We start from the raw sequence: 20,778 nt of genomic DNA, 5'->3' as shown, positions 1-20,778 counted from the left end.
TATTTTTTAAACACTTAAGTGTCTACTTCAGTCGATTCAATTAGTTTTTTGTAAAATATTTTAACTGATTTGGTCATTAAAGACGCTGAAATTCAAGCTTAAGTATGAAAATCTATCAAATATGCCACAAAACGTCACTTTTCAGATGTTTTTTTTTTGTCTAAAATGAAAGTGGCCGCATTCGTGTTCAGTCTCAACCTTGATATATCTGATGTAATATCATCAAATACAACATATATCTAAATATTAAGACTGAACACAAGTGCGACCACTTTTAATTTAGACAAAAACCGTCTAAAAATTAGCACAAATGTTCAAATTGTGAAAATTTTAATAATTTTGCATGAATTAATGATGCTAGTACCTGATGCATGTGCATTGTATGGTAAAAAAACAACCAATATTTATGTAACGAAGGTATTAGGATTTCCAATAAATAGCTAAAAGCTTAAATTTTAACAAATTTGTAAAAATGCTATATTTTGGGGTAAAAATGGGGTCTTACCGGGCCTACTCCTTTCTTGTAACCCCTGATAGCGTTGAACATTATTAATAGACAGCTTACATATGCAAATTTTATCTAAAAAAATATTTCGTCATTAAATCTCATTCTTGTCCAGTAATACATTTCTTGAACTTACTGTACTTATCAAAATTCGATTTTCATATGATCAAATCTCATATAGTAAGATTTAATTTCTTATTAAAATTGTTCTTGTCCAGTATTACAAGCCTTGAATGAATTTAGATAAATTCTGAAATATTAATTTATCTCCGCTTTCCTCTCAGTTTCTGTCGTTTATCATATTTAGGTATTTTTCTGATAATCAAAATTAAAGTTTTTTGTATCTCCGTGCAGTGTGATACGAGAAATATGTCTTCATGCAAGAAATACATAACAGGTCACGATCATAAGAGAAACTGTATTAAAATGCATGGAGTGGGAGTTTTTATTTTTTACTTCATAATCGTAAAAATGCACTACGCATAAAGTAAATTTAATACATGTAACATTAAACAATTCCGAAACAACTTAAAAACATCGTATAACATGTATAATTCAATTTTAGTCAAAACACTGTTCTAATAACATAATATTTATAAACAATAAGGATAATCCAATCAATTTTGTTGATTGGATAATTCACGGCTGAGTAGTTGTGTAATCAGTGACACGTGCCCTCATTATTTTATAAATATAATAAATATCTCTCGAAGTTCGTTTTCAAAATCTACCAAAATTTACTACTAAAATAAACAGCGTGCAACGAATAGATATATCCGTCCTGTGTGCATATACGATAACTTTAAAGAGTCTTGGGCATTTTACTGGTTAATATCCATTTGTATTTTAGGTTGCTAGTAACGTTGTCGTTATTCAACTTTATTAGTCTTAACAGAGACATTTATATTGTATTATATGTCTCTGGTCTTAAGATATACATGTACATGTATTTATAATATCTTTAAAATATGAAAAACGGTCCAATTTGCTCATATAGCTCCTCGTGTAATTTGTTCATAGGGACAGACAATTAAAGGGGGTTATGTTTTTTTTTCTGAAAAAAAAAATGATCCGGGAGAAAGAAAAAGAACTAGTCAGATTGAAAGTATTTGCCATTCATTTTAAATTTAAATTTATATAAAAAAAATCACGACAAAAAATAAATTATTTGAAAGTAGCTTGGTACGAAAAAAAAATCAGAAATCTTAATCTAGCTTATATAGTATCAAAGAGATATAACCTGTTATGTCGATTTTATGACGCGTCACTTTTTTTCACAGTCTGTGGTTCGGTTTGTAATGGTATATATTTTGTATTCTTTGTTAACATATACCTTTTTGTCTACTATTTTTCTTCAATCGATATAATTTACTTTTAACCATCCACAATATTCATATCTAAAATTGACTGGAACGAATTCGATCATTGTGATCTTTTTTTCAAATATCCAGTGACAAATATTTCAGTGATCAAGAACAATAAAAATGAGGTTTGCAAAGTAAGTCAACCGTGATGAAGAGCAAATATTTTAACCGTCATCCGTCAAAGTATTATGTGGGAAGTGAGTGCCCTGCAACATATCATTTTAGGACCCCTCAAAAGTGTTCTTGCAAAGGTTTGTATGTGTCCAAGCACTGGCTTTACCCCGCCGGTGCATCAGGTGTAATGTCTCAGGCCATTTTATCCTGTTGATAAAAAATCAAGTGTATCAAATAAAGGAATCCCCTCTTTTACACACACAAACAAATAAGTAATTTGTTATGAATAAAAAGGTAGACTTGTCCAGGATTTTAACACGCGTGATCATCCTATATACATTGTTTTTTTTTTTTATTATTATTGGCTTTGAATTAGCTGCCAGTAACTGCTGAGTACAGATCTGACTTTGTGGGGGATATATAAATACCATGCCACGTCGAGTCTGTGTTTTTGTTAGATGTTTTTCTACTTTGTATTGATCTGATGAGTTAAGACTTTTTTGACTGATTTTTATATTTTGTTCTTATGTTGTACTGTTACCCCACTGCCCTAGGTAAAAAAAAAGGGAAAACACGTTTAACCCCGCCTGTAGTTCGGTGGTTGTTGTTGGTTCATGCCCTTCAAATTTGTGTTTGGTAAATTGTTTTTCTCAATTTATTTATTCATATTTTTCATTTCGGGGCCTATTATATGGGTTTTTCTCATTGTTGGAGGCCGCGTGGTTGCCTATAATTGTTTACATCCACTTCCGATGAACTTAGGTGGATAGGTGTCTCATTGGCAATCATACCACATCTCCTTATTTTTAATATACCGTGCTTGGATGGATACAAATATATGTCCGACACAAAAACTCTTGTGAGTGATTTTGATAGACGTAAACCTGTTTCAAAGAAAGAAACTGACCATCGTCTCAGATTTTTGATTGTTTTTGTTTGACTTATTCACAATTTGATATTGACATTAATACACATTAAATTATTTACATGTTGTTTTCATTTTTTATAAACTTTGGACGATTTAGAACTTGCTATACCGGTATTCTATCATGTCTATATACTCCGGTCTTTTGTTGGAATACTCCATGCTGCTCTCAAGATGTCCTTTGTCGTTTGGTTGCTGTCATACTGACGTGTAATCCATAGAAATGCCGAACTGGCTTATACCGATATATTATTCATCCTGTTACATGTAACAGCGAACGGACAATTTTACCTTGTTTGGAATTTATTAAATTATCACATATATTTGGTTATTTATTTCTTATTGTTACTCTTTGCGGGTAATCATAGCCCGTGTCTTGTATGGATGGAAAAATATTTTTAAAGAAAATAGGATATGTCATCTATGTAATCAAAATATTGGCGACGAATATCATTATATGTGTGTTTGTTCACATCCTAGTATGTCACTTCTTAGACAAAATCTCGTACCTAATTATTACTTACAATATCCTTCAAGGCAGAAATTAATCGGTTCACTTTCATTGTGCAACATAAAGGTGTAAAGGAAAGTATGTACTTTTCTTAGAAAGATTACTTATGTGTTGTAGATACAATTTTTATACATTATATATATATTTAGGTACTCACAATCACTGGAATAAATAGGAAGATATCTGTACAAATGTAATCCTTTAAACTTAATAGGTAACATATAATGTATATATCTCAATGTCATGAAAATCACGTGCTATTATACATTACTCTGCTGTCGATTTATGTGTATACTTTATCATGTTTAGGCCGCTTGTACACGTTTGTGTCTGAGGAAATAAAATATTTTGTCTTTGTCTTGTCTTGTATTTATAGGGGTTTCCTTTCACAGATTATTTACAAAAAATAATTTAAAACCTGTTAACCGATTTCATTTGTTTTGCTTTTGGCATCCGATGGCCGAAGGATTTAACCAGTCGACGGCATAACTGTAGTGAATATTAAGTTTGCGGCAAATTAAATGTGTTTAGTTTAAACAGTATTTATTAATGAAAAATTATAACAATTAAGGAGTACAATGGTACATGAAATTCAAATATGGGATTCGGAAACAAGTTTGGAAAAACTTTTATAAATCCGTCTCCCGAAAATGTGTTTGTTGTAGTTATAAGTGGTTTCTGTTGACATGGTTGACAAGGAAACAGATATTAACAACATATTTGTATATGATTAAAAATATATCCATAAATGCTTAAACACCATAAACCATTTGTAAACGTTTGGTGGTACATACAATTGTATTTTTAGGTGTTCGTCTTTGGTAAAAGAGCAAGGAGGAACGTGGTTACATGAACCGTTAAAATCAGTTGAAAACTGAAATTTTATTCACTACAAATGCAAATTGAGAGGTCTATGTATCGTGTGAATCTCTACGAGACTCAAATAAGAAACACAGTGCATGTGTAGTCCTATAACATAAGACTTCGGAGTTTCATATCATTTACATTCAACGTTTTTTATCGAATAATTTTTTTTTTACTATCAATGTTGAAACGGGTTTTTAGGTTGGACGGGTTTCAACATTGATAGTAAAAAAAAACGGGTTTCAACATTGATAGTAAAAAAAAAACGGGTTTCAACATTGATAGTAAAAAAAAAATATCCGATAAAAAACGTTGAATGTAAATGATATGAAACTCCGAAGTCTTATATTATTGGACTAAGTGCATGTAATGAATCATAATCGAGATAAAATAGGTTATTTTACAAAATTACAGTCGGGGAGGTTCAATCTTCGTGACCAAATTTTGTTTGGAGAAAATATGCTGTTTGGGTTTTGCCAAGGATTAGCAGAGGCGGATTTAGAGGGTTTTTTCAAGGGGCCCGGGCCCCCCCTTTTCTGGGAAAAATTTGGTTGATTATATAGGGAATCACTGAAGTATGACTGGAGCGGGCCCCCTCTTATGAAAATTTCTGGATCCGCCACTGATTTATATATACATTCTTGGTTTTACTCACTGCTGTATGCCGTACGGTGAACTATATATAGTTGTCTGTTGGTAACTTCTAGGTCATATAGTCTCTGGTGGGTCTTTGTCTCATTGGCAACTATACCACATCTAATTTTTTTTTATTCTCTAGTTAAAATTTCCAAAAAACTTTTTTACAAGTATATGTTGACCTTAAGACATTTGTTAATTTTTGGTTGATGGTTAGATGTCTGCTACTTTGGATTCATTAGTGTTTGGGATACCAAATATTGGATTTCATGGTAATAGATAAAGCACAAAATTAAATGTTCAACGAAGTACACATTTTCTAAAGAATTATATTTAGACGTTGGCAAACCCACTAAATTAAATATCCACAAGAATACAATTTTTCCTGAACGGAATTTGCTAAAAATATAAGACTTGGCAGTAATGTAGGTCTGGATGGGGTTAAATCAATCTAGAATAATGGCAAAAAAATATAAAGAATAGAGAAAAATGGGGAGCCAAAGTATAAAGAATAAAGGCTGTAAATAAAAATTACAATACTGATTACAGAAATGAATGAAGTACAGAATAAAGAAATCATACATTTGTATAACTAATTAAATAAAATCTAATAGTAATTTAAAAATGATTTTCAAAAGAATTTAAACTGAATTAACACTTTTTTCAAAGATGAGGAAAAATGGTCTACAAATTTAAAGAATACAAAAATTAACATGTTTAAGGAGCCCCCATCCAGACTACAAGAAAGTTTTGGACTTCTTCAATCTGGTCAAATAATGGGACATACTATTACCATCTATGCATTACTGGTATTGTATCATAGCCTTAACTGAACTTTTTTTATGTGACTTCGACCCCAGCTGGTGACCTCTATTAACACTGGTATTCACATGTTTTTTTTTCTGTTCCAATGAATGAAGGTGGCTTTACATCAATGGAAAACACTATGCATATTATGGACACCATTTTTATACATGTATGTAAGAAACCTGCTTTAATTTGTAGTAGACTGATCTAGGTTTAACTAGATTTTAAGCATGCTACCTCAAAAAAAGAAATAGTTTGCTGAAAGACATTCAACTCTTTTCTTGAATGCTACATGCTTCGTCATGTATACTGAGGAGTAGCAAATACTAATTTTAAGTCTAGAATAAGAAACTAACTTACAATCACCCTTACTTAAATTTGGTAGGCACATTTTTAGCGGTTGTTTGTTGCAACATCATATTTGGTCTCTGGTTGATAGTTATCTCACTGGCAATCATACCACATCTCCTTCATTTATATTATACAAGACTACAATATCATGAATATAATTACATGTACATGTAATTGAATATTTATTGTTGTCTGAATTTTGTTTAAAAGCAAACATAGCTGTGATCAATGGTCATATAAATAAAATGATACTTTGAAGTATTGTTAATATGCTTGACCAGAATAAAATGCCAGTTTGGTTATAAACAGTGCATTTGTAATTAAGATTATCAGAAATACATGTATCGGTACACATTTAGACTTTAAGCACAGTAAGCAGTCAATTGGCGGTAAACATTGCAACATATCCAGAAAATTCAGGTGTACTATAATATAAATATTCACTGAATCTATGAAATTTTATTATTCCAAGGTACGATTAAATTCAGATACATGTATGAGCATGATGATACACTACAAATATATGCACTAAGACTTTGAATACTTATAATTCCAAATTGCTATTTCAAATGAATAATTATCCCAGGTATTAACAGCCATCCAGTTGTATGATCTTCCTAACAAATTATAAGTGTGCTATTTATTCAATGTACTATTTGCTTCTTGTCCAGTTTAATCCCAACATCACTTCATGGTACTGTACAATGCTGTTTGAGCTATTCATTTTTCCAAAAACAATAAATAATATACACAAAATTATGAATTCATCCACAATTGACATCTGTCTATATTTCCTACAAATCATAAGTGCACATTTATCATTTGTAGACTGCTTTATTTTTCTAGCTGGGAATCATCTACAAAAAAACATATATATGATATTAAGAATGGACTTGTTTCTTTAGTTTATATATGTTTTGTGTAACAAATATTGTAAGTACTAGTACTCTAAAATTATATGCCAAGAAGAAAATCACAATTACAACAACTTTTATTTAGGTAGGAGAAAGCATTCAAGCATGGCCCTAGAACACAGTTATTTCATACTGCATTTCAATTAGACAATAAATGAAAATTAAATAAAATGCTTCGCTGAGCGCAGCCTGATACGACCGCAGAGGTCAAACCCTGAACAGTTGGGGCAAGTTTGGACACAATATTCAAGCTGGATAGTCTGAATTTGGATTGTGATCAAATGTTTGACATAATATAGGTTTCTGACACAAAATAAATGTGGTCAATGATCTTAAAAATTTGAAATGGGACATTTAATTTACTTAGAATGGTCTGATATCCAAAATCTAACAACATGGTTAGATTCAGCATATAAAAAAATCACCAATAATTCAATTTTAGTTGAAATCAAACAAAGTTTAATTTTGGACCCTTCAAACCTTCACTACAAACTGCTCTGAGTCTGAAAAGACCAGTTTTTGTGCTCGACCAGTAAAGTCGAGCACACATTTTACTCGACTAGTCTCAACCATTCTTCTTAAAAACCTGGGATTCAGTGAGAATAATATATTACCAAGGTAGCTGTATAGTTAGATGAAAATCTAAGTTGATTTGAAAAAGTTATAAAAAGAATTAAAGTGTACTATCTGAATATAGTCTGAACTGCAAATTCAAGCTTTTTTTACCTAGATTAATTTAATCCTTAAATTTGACAGCAATACACCAAACTTCTTAACAACCTGGGATTCAGTAAAGATTAATATATTACCAAGGTAGCTGTATAGTTAGATGAAAATCTAAGTTGATTTGAAAAAGTTATAAAAAGAATTAAAGTGTACTATCTGAATATAGTCCGAACTGCAAATTCAACCTTTTTTTACCTAGATTAATTTAATTCTTAAATTTGACAGCAATGCACCAAACTACATAATGACCTGTGATTTAGTAAGATCAATATATTACATATATAGCTGCATAGTTTGATGAAAATCCAAGTTGATTTGAAAAAGTTATAAAAAAAATTAAAGTGTACTATCTGAATTTTGTCCAAAATTGCAAATCCTAGCTTTTTTTACCTAGATTAAATTTGACAGCAATACACCAAACTACATAATGACCTTTGATTCAGTAAGATCAATATATTACCAAGGTAGCTGTATAGTTCGATGAAAATCCAAGTTGATTTGAAAAAGTTATTAAAAGAATTAAAGTGTACTATCTGAATATAGTCCTAACTCCAAATTCTAGCTTTTTTACCTAGATTAATTTAATCCTTAAATTTGACAGCAATACACCAAACTACATAATGACCTATGATTTAGTAAGATCAATATATTACTAAGATAGCTGTATAGTTTGATGAAAATCCAAGTTGATTTGAAAAAGTTATAAAAAGATTTAAAGTGTACTATCTGAATATAGTCCGAAATGCAAATTCAAGCTTTTTTTTACCTAGATTAATTTAATCCTTAAATTTTACAGCAATACACCAAACTACATAATGACCTATGATTCAGTAAGATCAATATACTACTAAGATAGTTGTATAGTTTGATGAAAATCCTAGTTGATTTGAAAAAGTTATAAAAAAAATTAAAGTTTACTATCTCTATTTTGTCCGAACTGCAAATCCTAGCTTTTTTTACCTAGATTAATTTAATTCTTAAATTTGACAGCAATACACCAAACTTCTTAACAACCTGGGATTCAGTAAGATTAATATATTACCAAGGTAGCTGTATAGTTTTATGAAAATCCAAGTTGATTTGAAAAAGTTATAAAAAAAATTAAAGATGCATATCTGAATTTAATCATTTTTTTTTTTACCTATTAATTAAATTCTTTCATTTCACAGCAATGAATCAAGCTAACAAATAAACTGGAATTTTGTAAGATCTTTATTTAATTTAGTTAGATGGGCTGATTTATACCAGTGAAGACTAAATTTGAAGGTCCAGACTAGTCGAGACAGGTCGAGACTGGTTAAGACTGAGTCGAGACTGGTCGAGCCTTGGTTGAGACCATTTCAGACTACACCAAGATCATTAAGTACTGAATCAGACTAATTAAGTAAAGTCGAGACCTAGTCGAAAAATTCATAGAGATCCATTCACTTAAACTTAAGTTATTGTCCGGAAACCAAATGTGTCTTCGGATGACGATGACATCATAGCATTATACAACGCAAACATTTTTTTTGCCGTCGTATAAAAATCCCACCTGCTCTTTCTCAACAATATCATAAATATTTTAACAATGTGCTGAACTACTTTTGGGACAAATTATATCACAATTATAGAATAAAATTGTCTCTGGTTAATTTTATGATCTTTGTCCTAGTACAAATATATGTTATGGGAAAACTTTACCTCAAGTCAGCAAACTAAAATAGCTATAATTTCCTTCTAAAATTAATCAGAAAACCCTGGGTTTCATTTGACTTTTTTTTTTTTTTTTAATTTCTTTCATCATTACATTTTGCAATAATTAATGTTTTGCAGTTTTAACCAATGTTTAAGTTGATAAATGAATACCCAATATAACCTTTATAAATGCATTTCTTAACATAATACAATATACATGTAGCATGTTGCTTCATACTTCTTTTTCAAATTGTTTTGAATATCCAGTAAAATTATGTGAGCAGGTACATGAAAAAGGGTGCAATTTAACATTTGTGGAAATCATAGTTGTGTGCGATACCTACATGTATGACCCTTTGTAATTCACCCCTCAAGACAATTTACTGTTTTGTTGACATCTGTTTATTACCTATGGCATTTAAAGTATGTATATGTATATCATTTCTGATAATTACAAATACAATGTTAATATCCCGATTATTACCTATTCTAATTTCACTTTTGTATGGTTATGAATTCATTTTCAGTAAATATATAATCATGATAATACATCATGAATATGTGTACATGTATTAGACACATTAGATATAAAAAATATTTTTCAGGAACAAATTAACTTTAAAATTAATATTGAAACCAACATTGTATTAATTAGCTTATTTTCAAGATAATTATGAACATGATGAATTTTATGACAAATAAGTAGATATCAAAGTTGTTTTACATACAATTGTTCAAGAAAATAAGAAATTTACTTAAAACATATAAATATGGTAAATCAAAGACAAATTTATCTCATAACTTAAATGATCACTTCTACTGTACCCTTTTGTCTAGGGCAACTGGTAATAAACATGGATATAGTAGATAAGGAGATGTTGTATGATTGTAAATGAGAAACCATCCACCCGAGACTTAAGGACGAGGATGTTAACAACTATAAGGCACTGTACAATAATCAACAATGACCAGAACCCATACCGTATTGTGTGGTGAGAATGAAAGGCACAGCATGACAAATTCTGAAATTTTCATAAGAGAAAACTAATGCCATGAGTTAAATTATGTTCTAATTTTGAAAATCAGGAGATGTGGCATGATTTCTAATGAGACAACCATAAACCAGAGTTCAAATGGCAAAGATATAAGCAATTACGTGTATACATAAGTCGCCAAACGACCTTCAACAATGAAAACCCCCATAATGTATTATAATATATATAGTCAGCTATAAAATGTTTAATGTCCAACATGAAAAATGCGAAACAGTTTAAACATGTTAAATGAGAAAACTAAAGGCCTTTGAGATTATGTTATAATTTAAATCATACTTTATCTCAAGTGCACTATTCAAAAGATTATAAAGAGATGTGGTATGATCTCCAATGAGACTATCTTCCAGACTGATCATTGAATAGCTAGTCAACAGATTGATGTACAGTTCAACTTCACAGGAAATTCATAAATTTCAAAAACATATAAAGAATTAGGTGTGACGCTAAATTCTTCAATAAACTACCGGTATACAGCCTTCTCTTCTTCTGTGTATCATTGTGTGTTGTTTTCCCCATACAAATTTAAAAATCATCGAGTATTGAAAACACATAACTTCCTATAGGTTTAGATTAACAAGCAAAATAGGTCAGTGTAGGTAAACAAATTCCTGAAAAGCATTATCATGATTAAAGATATATTTTGATTGATTGGTGTTTAACGCCACTTTCAGCACTATTATGATTATTGTCATGATTGTGCTATTTCCTGGAGGTCTGTGTATATTGGTGGAGGAAGTTGGAGAGCCATGACAGAACCACCAAACCTTTGCTAGTAAAACTGACAATCCTAGACAATTAAGATTGGAATATAATTTAGTAGCATGTTAAATATACAGATAGATCTATAGGTTAAAGTTGCCACTTTTACATAACAAAGTGATTTTTTTACATCAAAATAGACGACTATTGAGTTTATGCACTTTCCAGTAAATTTCATATGTCACAATGCTTATGTTAATATGTCACAGTAGGAACCGATTGCGCGGGGTAGCTGTTCGGTAACTCCTTCTTAAAAGAAAACTTCTGATGTTGTATAAATAAAATGTTGAACAACCATTGAAAGCAAATGCTTTACTTAATCCATATAAAACAATGTTAAGTTCTATTCGTCCGATTTTGGACTATTACACTAATAAAATAGTCTACATGGTCTAGGTCCGACAGGCAGCTCCCTTGTTAAATTATGCTCGTCACTGATAATGTTACCCAGCTGAGCCAGAGGCGGATTTAGGGGGGGCAGGGGGCCTGGGCCCCGCCTTTTGTGGGAAAATTTGGTTGATTATACATGTATAGGGAATCACTGAAGCATGACTGGAGCGGAGCCCCCTCTTCGGCAGTCAGTGGACCCCTACCTATGAAAATTTCTGGATCCACCACTGTGAGCTGCCCAGTGTATCAAAATAATATGAGGATATGTTGGAACCCCCCTTTTTTGACGATCAATGCTTTTGAATGGGGACATAAGGTTGGAACCCCTTTATCCTGGGTATGGAACCCCCTTTTAGAAATGGCTGGATCCGCCCCTGCTGTCCATGTTTATTTTGATGTTAAGGCTAAATTTTATACTATTAATGCTTGATATTGATCAGCTGCTCGTTTTAGATTATTTTGTTTTAAATTTCGAAGAACAGGAATTTCAATGAACAGGTGTATTATAACCAAACCCCTTTTCTTCTGAAAGTCGTCGATATAAACAGATAATGATCATTCATTAATGATGTATAGCAAATCCTTGTGTAAAGTAAGGAATGTATATCAATCGAAACTGTCAAAATGTTTTCAAAATATATACTTACGTTAATTCAGTCGGACACAGCAAAAAACTACTTAAAGACCAGACAAACGGCGCGAAATCATAGCGTTGATATTTTCGAAAGCTATCGGGATTTTTCATCATTCTAATCTTTACGGAAATCGATTTACAGCTGTAGTCTCAGTTTACAGTCATCAATATTTTATATTTGCATAACCATTAAAGAATAATTATTAGAATGTTATTTGGTTATTGCAGAGACATATATGTCTCTGGTTATTGCTATTTTCATACAAATATTTTAACAGTTATTATCTATGTTATAAATTACCAATTTATGAAAATGAAACGCATGTTAACAAAACCGTGTATCTACAGTCCCGTTGCCGATCATGTGTCTTTATATTTATTCATTCAATTTTTTTTTTCGCTTTTTTTTAAATTTTTTTATTTCGATTCCTCTGCTAATCAAAGGGAAGCTATCCTCATATTATTTTGATACACTGAAAAGTACTGGACAACGATTCTATCGATGAACTGAAGTATACTAAAATGTACTTGTCAGTACTAGATTTAACGCTAGGCGTTTTTTCTTAATTACCTGAACCAGTACTAACTGGTACTTAATCGATCGCAGTAGTTAGTGTACTGAACATGTACTGAACAACTGAAAAAGATCTTGACATTTTCCCTTGCGGTAAATTCAGGCATTTAAGAGTTGTTCAGTTTAAAATGACCGTTTCAGTAGTAAAACCCGTTACTAGTGATGCTACGTTGGGGAGAAATATAATACAAATCAAAGGTCCAGACGCGTTACATGGAAAGATGAGAATGACAAAGAGGAAAACAGTCAGGACCAGATTGAAGAGATGGAAACCGTTAGGCAGTTGGCAACTTCATTTCGGAAACCAGAAAATAAAAGTTTACAGAATGAAATCAAAGCACTACGAGATCTTTCAGAAAGGCCTATGCTGAAAGATCAAAAACCAGCTACCTCGACAACACAGCCAACGGGATGTTATATTGGCGGTGATAAAAGCCATTTCAAACGTGATCCCCAAGCCCTATAACAAGACATATTATTACAGCATCGAATTGGAAAAGACCATAGCAACGCTGACGCGCTGTCTCGATATCCGGAGACTAGTCTTGATTGTGACCACTACAAAGCAGGAATGGACCCACTAACATTGCCGTGCAAAAGCTTCCAACACTTCAGCAATTGCAAATTGCATACTCAATGGAGAACTTTAAAGCAGATGTTGATGATATCCTCCAAAAAGCTATGAGGAGAATTGAAGCAGTTGATCCAAATGATAACACGAATAGACATTGCACATGTAATGAGGGCTATTCGATCATGCAACTGCAAAAAAGAACAACTTAAAGATTCAGTCACAAAGAACTTACTCGAATAGATGAAACACGGTCCTCCAGAACGCAACAACATAGTAAAAAATGTCTCGTGGTAAATTATTGGCTTTGCTTTCAACAACTTTGAATGCGAAAAGGAGTCGTTTACTATAAATGGAAACAACTAATAATGAGAAATAGTTTTTTATCGTTCTGGAGGGTCCAATTAAAGAAGATTTAGAGGTATGTCTCAAATCAGTACTTGTAGCGCATCCCAGAATGCACCGCACAGTCGAATAAGGTTTTTATTATTATGAAATCAGAAATGACGTGGCTTCTTGTATATCTTGTTGTCAGCAGTGTACTTATAACAAGAAAATCAGGAAAGCCGTGAACTGACGCAAAACTATCAGACTGAGCACCAATAGACCGCATACAGGTAAATATAATCGGATCATTTCCAAAATCACACCCAGGAAGTAAAAATATTTTGGTTCTTGAGGACAAGTTCACAAAATGAACCGAGGCCTATCCGTTAGGTGACCAAACAGCTGAAACCGTTGGAGAAACAGTGGTCAGAGAATTCTTCTCTCCTTTTTGGAAAACCGTAAGAGATCCACACGGATCAAGGTAAAAATTTCGATTGAGGCTTAAAGCGACAACTCGGATAACTACTTTGATGGGCAAAAACAAGACAACATCTTACCACCCTAGTTCAAACAGGTTAGTTGAAAAATTTAACAGGATCTTATTACAAATGATTAGATGTTTTGTCAGTCAAAGCCAAGATAATTGGGATGAACATTTTTAGTTATCATATCGGAGTACACCTCACACAAACACTGGACTGACACCTAACAGACTTATATTGAGCCGTGAAGTACACCTTACGCAACAACGTATTCTTAGAATGCAAGAGAAATTAAATGGTGACTACGAAGACTACGTTGACAGATTATCTTCTTCTTTACAGAAATGCCACGAATTTACAAGAACGTCCTTAAAAATCATCAGAACACAAGCACGACTACATGATTTCAGGTAACATGAAAATACGTTTGAAACAGCAGATCTTGTGTACGCTAAAGACACGGCAAAGAAATAAGGAAAAGCCTAAAGCTTCAACCTCATTGGAAGGGAAATTATGTGGTGAACAAACGTCTACGAAAGTTTTTATGAAATCGGTAATCAAAAGACAACAACCGTTTTGCACCATGATAGACTTATGTCAGCTTTTTTGGAATCAGTACCTCCTTTAGTATCTCGCCAGCGAAGAAAGCTTAAACACATTGAAGCGGATGTGCTAAATATTCCAGAAACGGAAACTTGCTTACAAAAAATTCCTGAATATGAAGTATTGGACTTGTACGCGGAAAGTGTGATTAATTCAAATGTTACACCTGGGCCGAGGACACAGGCCCCAGACTCAGGTGAGACTTCGAATAAGCAATCACAGGAATGCGTTGCCATAATTTCAGGTGATAATGATTCGTTTACCGACGATGAATCTGATATTTCAAGGAAACCAAATTCAGGATTGGAAGTCTAAACCATTAGTGCATTTGATCAGACTATACAGAATTTGGATCCAGCGTCAACATAATCGAAAGTACAATCAAGGATCCAGCAATACAAGATGCAGAATCAGAAAATAAGGAGTTAATATCACTTGATTCGAGGACACAGAGTCCAGTCTCAGGTGGTATTTTGCATGATGTTAAATTTAACAAGAAGACAGAGTCTCTCAATGCTTGATGCCTTAAGTACAGCGGTTACAAAAAAGACTAATAACAATTCAGATTCCAGTGAGTCGAGGACACAGGCTCCAGGATCAAATAGGAATCATCAGATGACTGAAGAAGGACATCAACCTAAAACCAGTAGATAAGGACGAAAAATACACCAACCGTTGCGTTTCAAAGATGGACAATAAACATACGTGCAAACATTAGAGACATTCCTATTGAGAACTTACTTTAACAAATTATAAAGAAAGGAGGAAAGGGGGAAAGTGTAATGATTATTGAGTTCGGGATTGCAAAACTAGTTTGGATGTTGTTTGTTCTTTCAATAAAGTTTGAGTTTGCAGACGTCTTTGTTGTCGTAGCCAAACTTTTGTTGATATCTGCTATTTGTGGTACCACGTAATTACAAAAGTGCTTTAGGCATTACAATATGTTGCAATATAAGTATTGTTTGACCAGTGGTTTCATGCCAATGATGCGGAAATGTATACAACGATTTGAACGATCAAAATCATTAAAATGTATGGCATCTTTACAGTATGGCAGGCTTAAAAGTGTGACGAGTCTATAAACATTATGGAATCATCTTACAGAGATTTAAAGGTTCTGTCTTTAATATCAAATATTATTAGAATAACAATATAATAAAAGTCAACAACTCATGATGTTCCTAAATTGATCCGAGCACATTCGCGAAAGACACTTAAGAAACAATAAAAATTCATAAGTTAAAGAGACACTAACAAGTCATGGCAAAGACGAAAAAACACGAAAAGACAAGCATAAGTTTACAAAATACTGCACAAAAAAAGCTTAGCGACACGAATACAGCTCAACACCGGGAGTGAACGCATTTCCTCGATGTGTCAACTCATGTGCTCTGATAAATATAAGAAGATGTGGTATGAGTGCTAATGAGACAACTCTCCATTCAAGTCACACTTTGTAAAAGTAAACCATTATAGGTCAAAGTACGGCCTTCAACACAGAGCCTTGGCTCACACCGAACAGCAAGCTTTAAAGGCCCCAAAAATGACAGTAAAACCAACGGTATAATCTATATGAAAAACGAGAAACGAGAAAAACTTACGAACCACATCAACACACGACAACCACTGAACATCAGGTTCCTGACTTAGGACAGGTGCAAACAAATGCAGCAGGTTTAAAAGTTTTAATAGACGCCAACCTTCACCCTACCTGAAACAATAGTGTAACATCACAACATAGAAAGACACACTATAAAATATCAATTGAAATGGCTTAACTCAATCAAAAGACATATTAACAAACACAAGTGAACAAACACTGAACGAATAAATTTGATCTATGACACAACTTAATACAAAATTAATAAAACAAAGGGTTAAATGTAAAAACAATTTCAGAAAGATAACCATAACCTTCGACAAAATGACGCCATAAAATAACGTACACAGGTAAATAAAAATAATTTTGTTGTAAGGTATACATGGAGTACGGAAATAATTTTTACAAAATAAATAATTTTGTTGTTCATAGTACAAGAATAGAAGTGAAAATTAAAAAGTGAGACGAGATATATCACTACATAAGTAAACATTAAATAACAAAAATACATTACAAATTGTATCACCAGGTCAAATTAACACGAAAGTGCGATTTGAGAGTACTCGCAGTTACTTAAATCTAGTATCAGAGACTAAAAACCAACTAAAACACACCCCAGGGATTAAGTGTTTTAAAGACATGGACAGTCAAAGAAGAAATGACTTGTGCAATGCCAAAATAAAGGTATCGACGGGCAGTAGGATAGTTAGGAGTTAACCTTTTAATAAATATGTATAATCTTATATATGGATAGAGTAATCTCTATATAGAAAATGAACGTGAATGTGTATTTATACATCCCAATAAAACGTTTGTAAGAATACAAATTTAGTTATGTTTCAAGTTGCTGATGACAAAATCGATATGTGTGCCAATGTAAACTATATTCAAAGATCTAATTAAAACATTGGTAAGATAACTTTTACTAATAAGTTTGTATACTAATACACGGATCGCATAGTGATATCTGCGCTTTTAGTACAATATTACCGTAAAATTTAGGAAGTGAAATACTGTTTTTAATAAGTTTTCTACAGAAACAGCTAAACTTACTAATCAATTATTTGTATCTATGAAAGAATTTAGCAAAGGTTTTAAGTAATTTATGGTATTTAAATCCCTGATTTGATAATTTACCAGTGATGCATTGATTACGTTCGTTAAAATATATGACATCACTACACACACGGGCATAACGAACGAGTTGGGATTTATAAACACCGTATGATGCAGCCAAAGGAACATCGTCGTCTAAAAAAAGAAAACCAACAATAGGGAATGAAAAATCGTCTCTTTTGTCGTAAATTTTAGTATGGAGTTTCCCTTAAGGAATTGAAATGTCTAAATCTAGAAAAGGACAACTACTGCTATTTATGTTAGACTTGTTTAAAGTAAGTTCCTATGGGTAAATTTTGGTAGTATATTTAGAGAACTCTGGATTATTTAACGTAAAATATCATCGAGATAACGGTAGGTATTGTTGAATGTATCAACCAAATATAACAATGACGTGTCTTTATTGAGTTTGGTTATAAACTGAGATTCAAAGCAATACTAGAATTAATCTGCTATCAAAGGGACATAGTTAGTGCCCATAGGAATACCTATTACCTGTATATACACTTTATGACCGAAACGTACATATATGGTGTCTAGGAGAAAATTTAAATCTTCAATCATATCTTCACATTTCCAGTAAGTGTATCTAGCATACTTTCCTTTTTCGTTACAGAAAAAGGCTTGAAAGTAGTTACAGCAAATAAATGTGCATAGAGATTTTCAAAAGACCATTTAATTAAATATGAAAACTTTTTCTTGATAAAATGGTGTGGAAGTGTAGTGTAGAAAGTAGAAAAATCATAGCTGTCAACAGAATTAAAAGGACCATCACAAGGAAGTATTTTATCTAAAACCTCTAAAGAATTTTTAACATTCCAGATATAATTAATATTATTATTTTCATAATAATTTCTGATAGGTTCATTCTACTCCACATGCGTGATATATATACTCCTATACAATACATTGGTAAGATATATCAAGTCATATACTCTTTTCCTCTTTCAATTACGATCAAGAGGTATTGAACAATCACAATTACGAATATAAATACCTGACTTAAGGAGGCTGTTTATTGGATTTCCATTTATTTCTATTTCACAAATAACCAAGTTTACCGTATCACGGCGTTTAATCCGGACAATTCTCCCTTTTGTGTTAGGAGGGCAATTTATAGTGATGTTCTGGCTTTCAGTGGCTTGGTAGTGGCAGTGATATATATTTCCCTCATCCAAATTATTCCACCGGTTGCATGTACATGTTGGCATAATGACTTCAACATCAAAGTTCACTAGATGGTTAGCTGTTTGAAAATAAGAAGTTTATCAAGTTAGTTATGAGCATTAATTGTATTACAGTAACTGTTAATTCAGAAATTACTGTGACGTTTTCATTAATGCGAATAACGAACTAGTTTATTGTCACTTTAAGGAAAACTCGCATTAATATATAATATACATATATATCTGTATATATATATGTCATGAAATCGTAATAATTAATCTCGTATTTCTGTTCATTTTTCAAAAATCTGCGGTATTAAATGCAAGCAATAATTTCTGATTTACAGTATATTACATCATTGCGAAAAAGTCGAAGTAAAATAGTGTTAACTAGTAGAACGTTTAATGTGAAGTGTTCTTCTTTTCTTTTATATCTTTAACTTGTTTTCACTTTGTGATTTATGTCGTCCCTTTTTGATTGTCTAAATTATTTATTTGATAGAGAACAAAATTAACATAACCTGCAGGATAAAAAAATGACATACACATGCTTAACATCCTAGTTTTGTGCATGTTTATAGTTCGAGAAAAAGCAGTCGCATATTCCATATCTGCTATTCTATTACGAAGAAAAATGTTCACTTATTACAAATTCAAAGATGCATCAGTGCTCCACATGATGCCATTCATTTTTAGTTTAACATGTAATAAAATTGAGAATGGAAATTGGGAATGTGTCAAAGAGACAACAACCCGACCATAGAGCAGACAATAGCCGAAGGCCACCAATGGGTCTTTAATGCAGCGAGAACTCTTTCAAGTCATTAGTACTGTGGATTCATTATTATTCGTGGGATACTAATTTCCGTGCATTTCGTTATTGGAATATTGAATGTTGAACGCAATATAACTTTGCTTTAGCTTTTCCAGCAAACTTTTGCAAAATCAAGAAATCAAACATTCCCGAAATATAATTGTTTCTCAATCCTTGAAAATTGGTACCTAAGAAAATGAATGAGAAAACAGTATCTGAATGAAAATAGCTATACTCTACTAAACGTAGATTTGTTCCATTAATCATACAAATCACAATTAATAGCTACAATCTATCATACTCCTGCAATACACCATTTGAGAACTCTTTTCAAAAAGACATACAAATACAAAATCAAAAACACCATCAAAGACCGGGATTGATCTCTTTTGCACCAGAAGAGTAAGCGAGTCCTGCTTTACATGTTACATCCGTGGTGTTACTCATATAAATAAGTTGTTAAGATACATCATGTGATAAGCGTTAATCTTCTAATTATAAAAAATACTCTTATCCTCTTTAACATACCCTTATAAAAAACGACATCTTATGCGTCAATTTTTAAAAGTTAGTAATGAGGATTTCTCATTGAAAAACTTAAAAAAAAACAATTCATTACGACACAATTTATTTGGCAAATTGTTTTTCTTTACGGTAATGTCCGTTTGGTTTACTGTGTTATTTACATTTGTCAAGTGTTATATATGTACATCTTGTAGTCATTTCTCACATCTTGAGATGAAGTATTTTCATAACTTAACACCATTACACCCGGACTATAAATAACAATAAAAAGGTAAAACCTTGTAATTAATCATATCAAATATTTGCAGAAATTATGTGTTTACCTAGGATTACGCTTAGGCTTACAAGTAACAAAGGTAACGATGAACAAAGGGGTCATCTCCAAGTATTTAAGAACTTTGATCAGCTTTTAGAAGTTGGATTCTGAATTTCAATTCTTATTCTCCACTTCTTAAAGGTCATGTATGTCTTATTTGTGTTTCGTAAATTGTTTTGTTAAAAATTATACCGTTAGTTTTTGCGATTGAATATCTATACTATTAAATGAGAAGACCTCATTCTGTGTGTCGCTACTCTCCCTTCCACAATAAACAAGAAATGATTGTAACAGGATGCTGTTACGAAGTCTCCCAAACGAAGCTCCCATAATTCGTAATTCCCAGTGTCGCCTGACATTGGACAAAGTCCAGTGAAAATTGGTTTGGTCCAGTAAAGTTAATGCATTAGTGATGCCTGGGGACTAACCCTGTATATCATTCAAATCATCTT

The 20,778-nt window shown here is 32.2% G+C and overlaps 1 protein-coding gene across 2 annotated transcripts in view; it reads right to left on the bottom strand.

Annotated features, from left to right (window-relative positions):
- The window catches only part of LOC127713041 (fucolectin-like), a 73,339-nt gene that overhangs the window by 8,674 nt on the left and 43,887 nt on the right, over positions 1–20,778 (bottom strand). Inside the window, exon 3 of one of the 2 annotated variants that reach the window (XM_052219642.1) lies at positions 18,503–18,751. In XM_052219642.1, the coding sequence (XP_052075602.1) occupies positions 18,503–18,751 (249 nt within the window). The remainder of the gene's footprint in view (positions 1–18,502; positions 18,752–20,778) is intronic. The other variant, XM_052219643.1, reaches the window with a different exon arrangement.

Source organism: Mytilus californianus, unplaced genomic scaffold (assembly GCF_021869535.1).
Source record: "Mytilus californianus isolate M0D057914Y unplaced genomic scaffold, xbMytCali1.0.p SCAF_8, whole genome shotgun sequence".
Classification (NCBI taxonomy): domain Eukaryota; kingdom Metazoa; phylum Mollusca; class Bivalvia; order Mytilida; family Mytilidae; genus Mytilus; species Mytilus californianus.
This window is presented reverse-complemented; position numbering and strand designations above follow the sequence as displayed.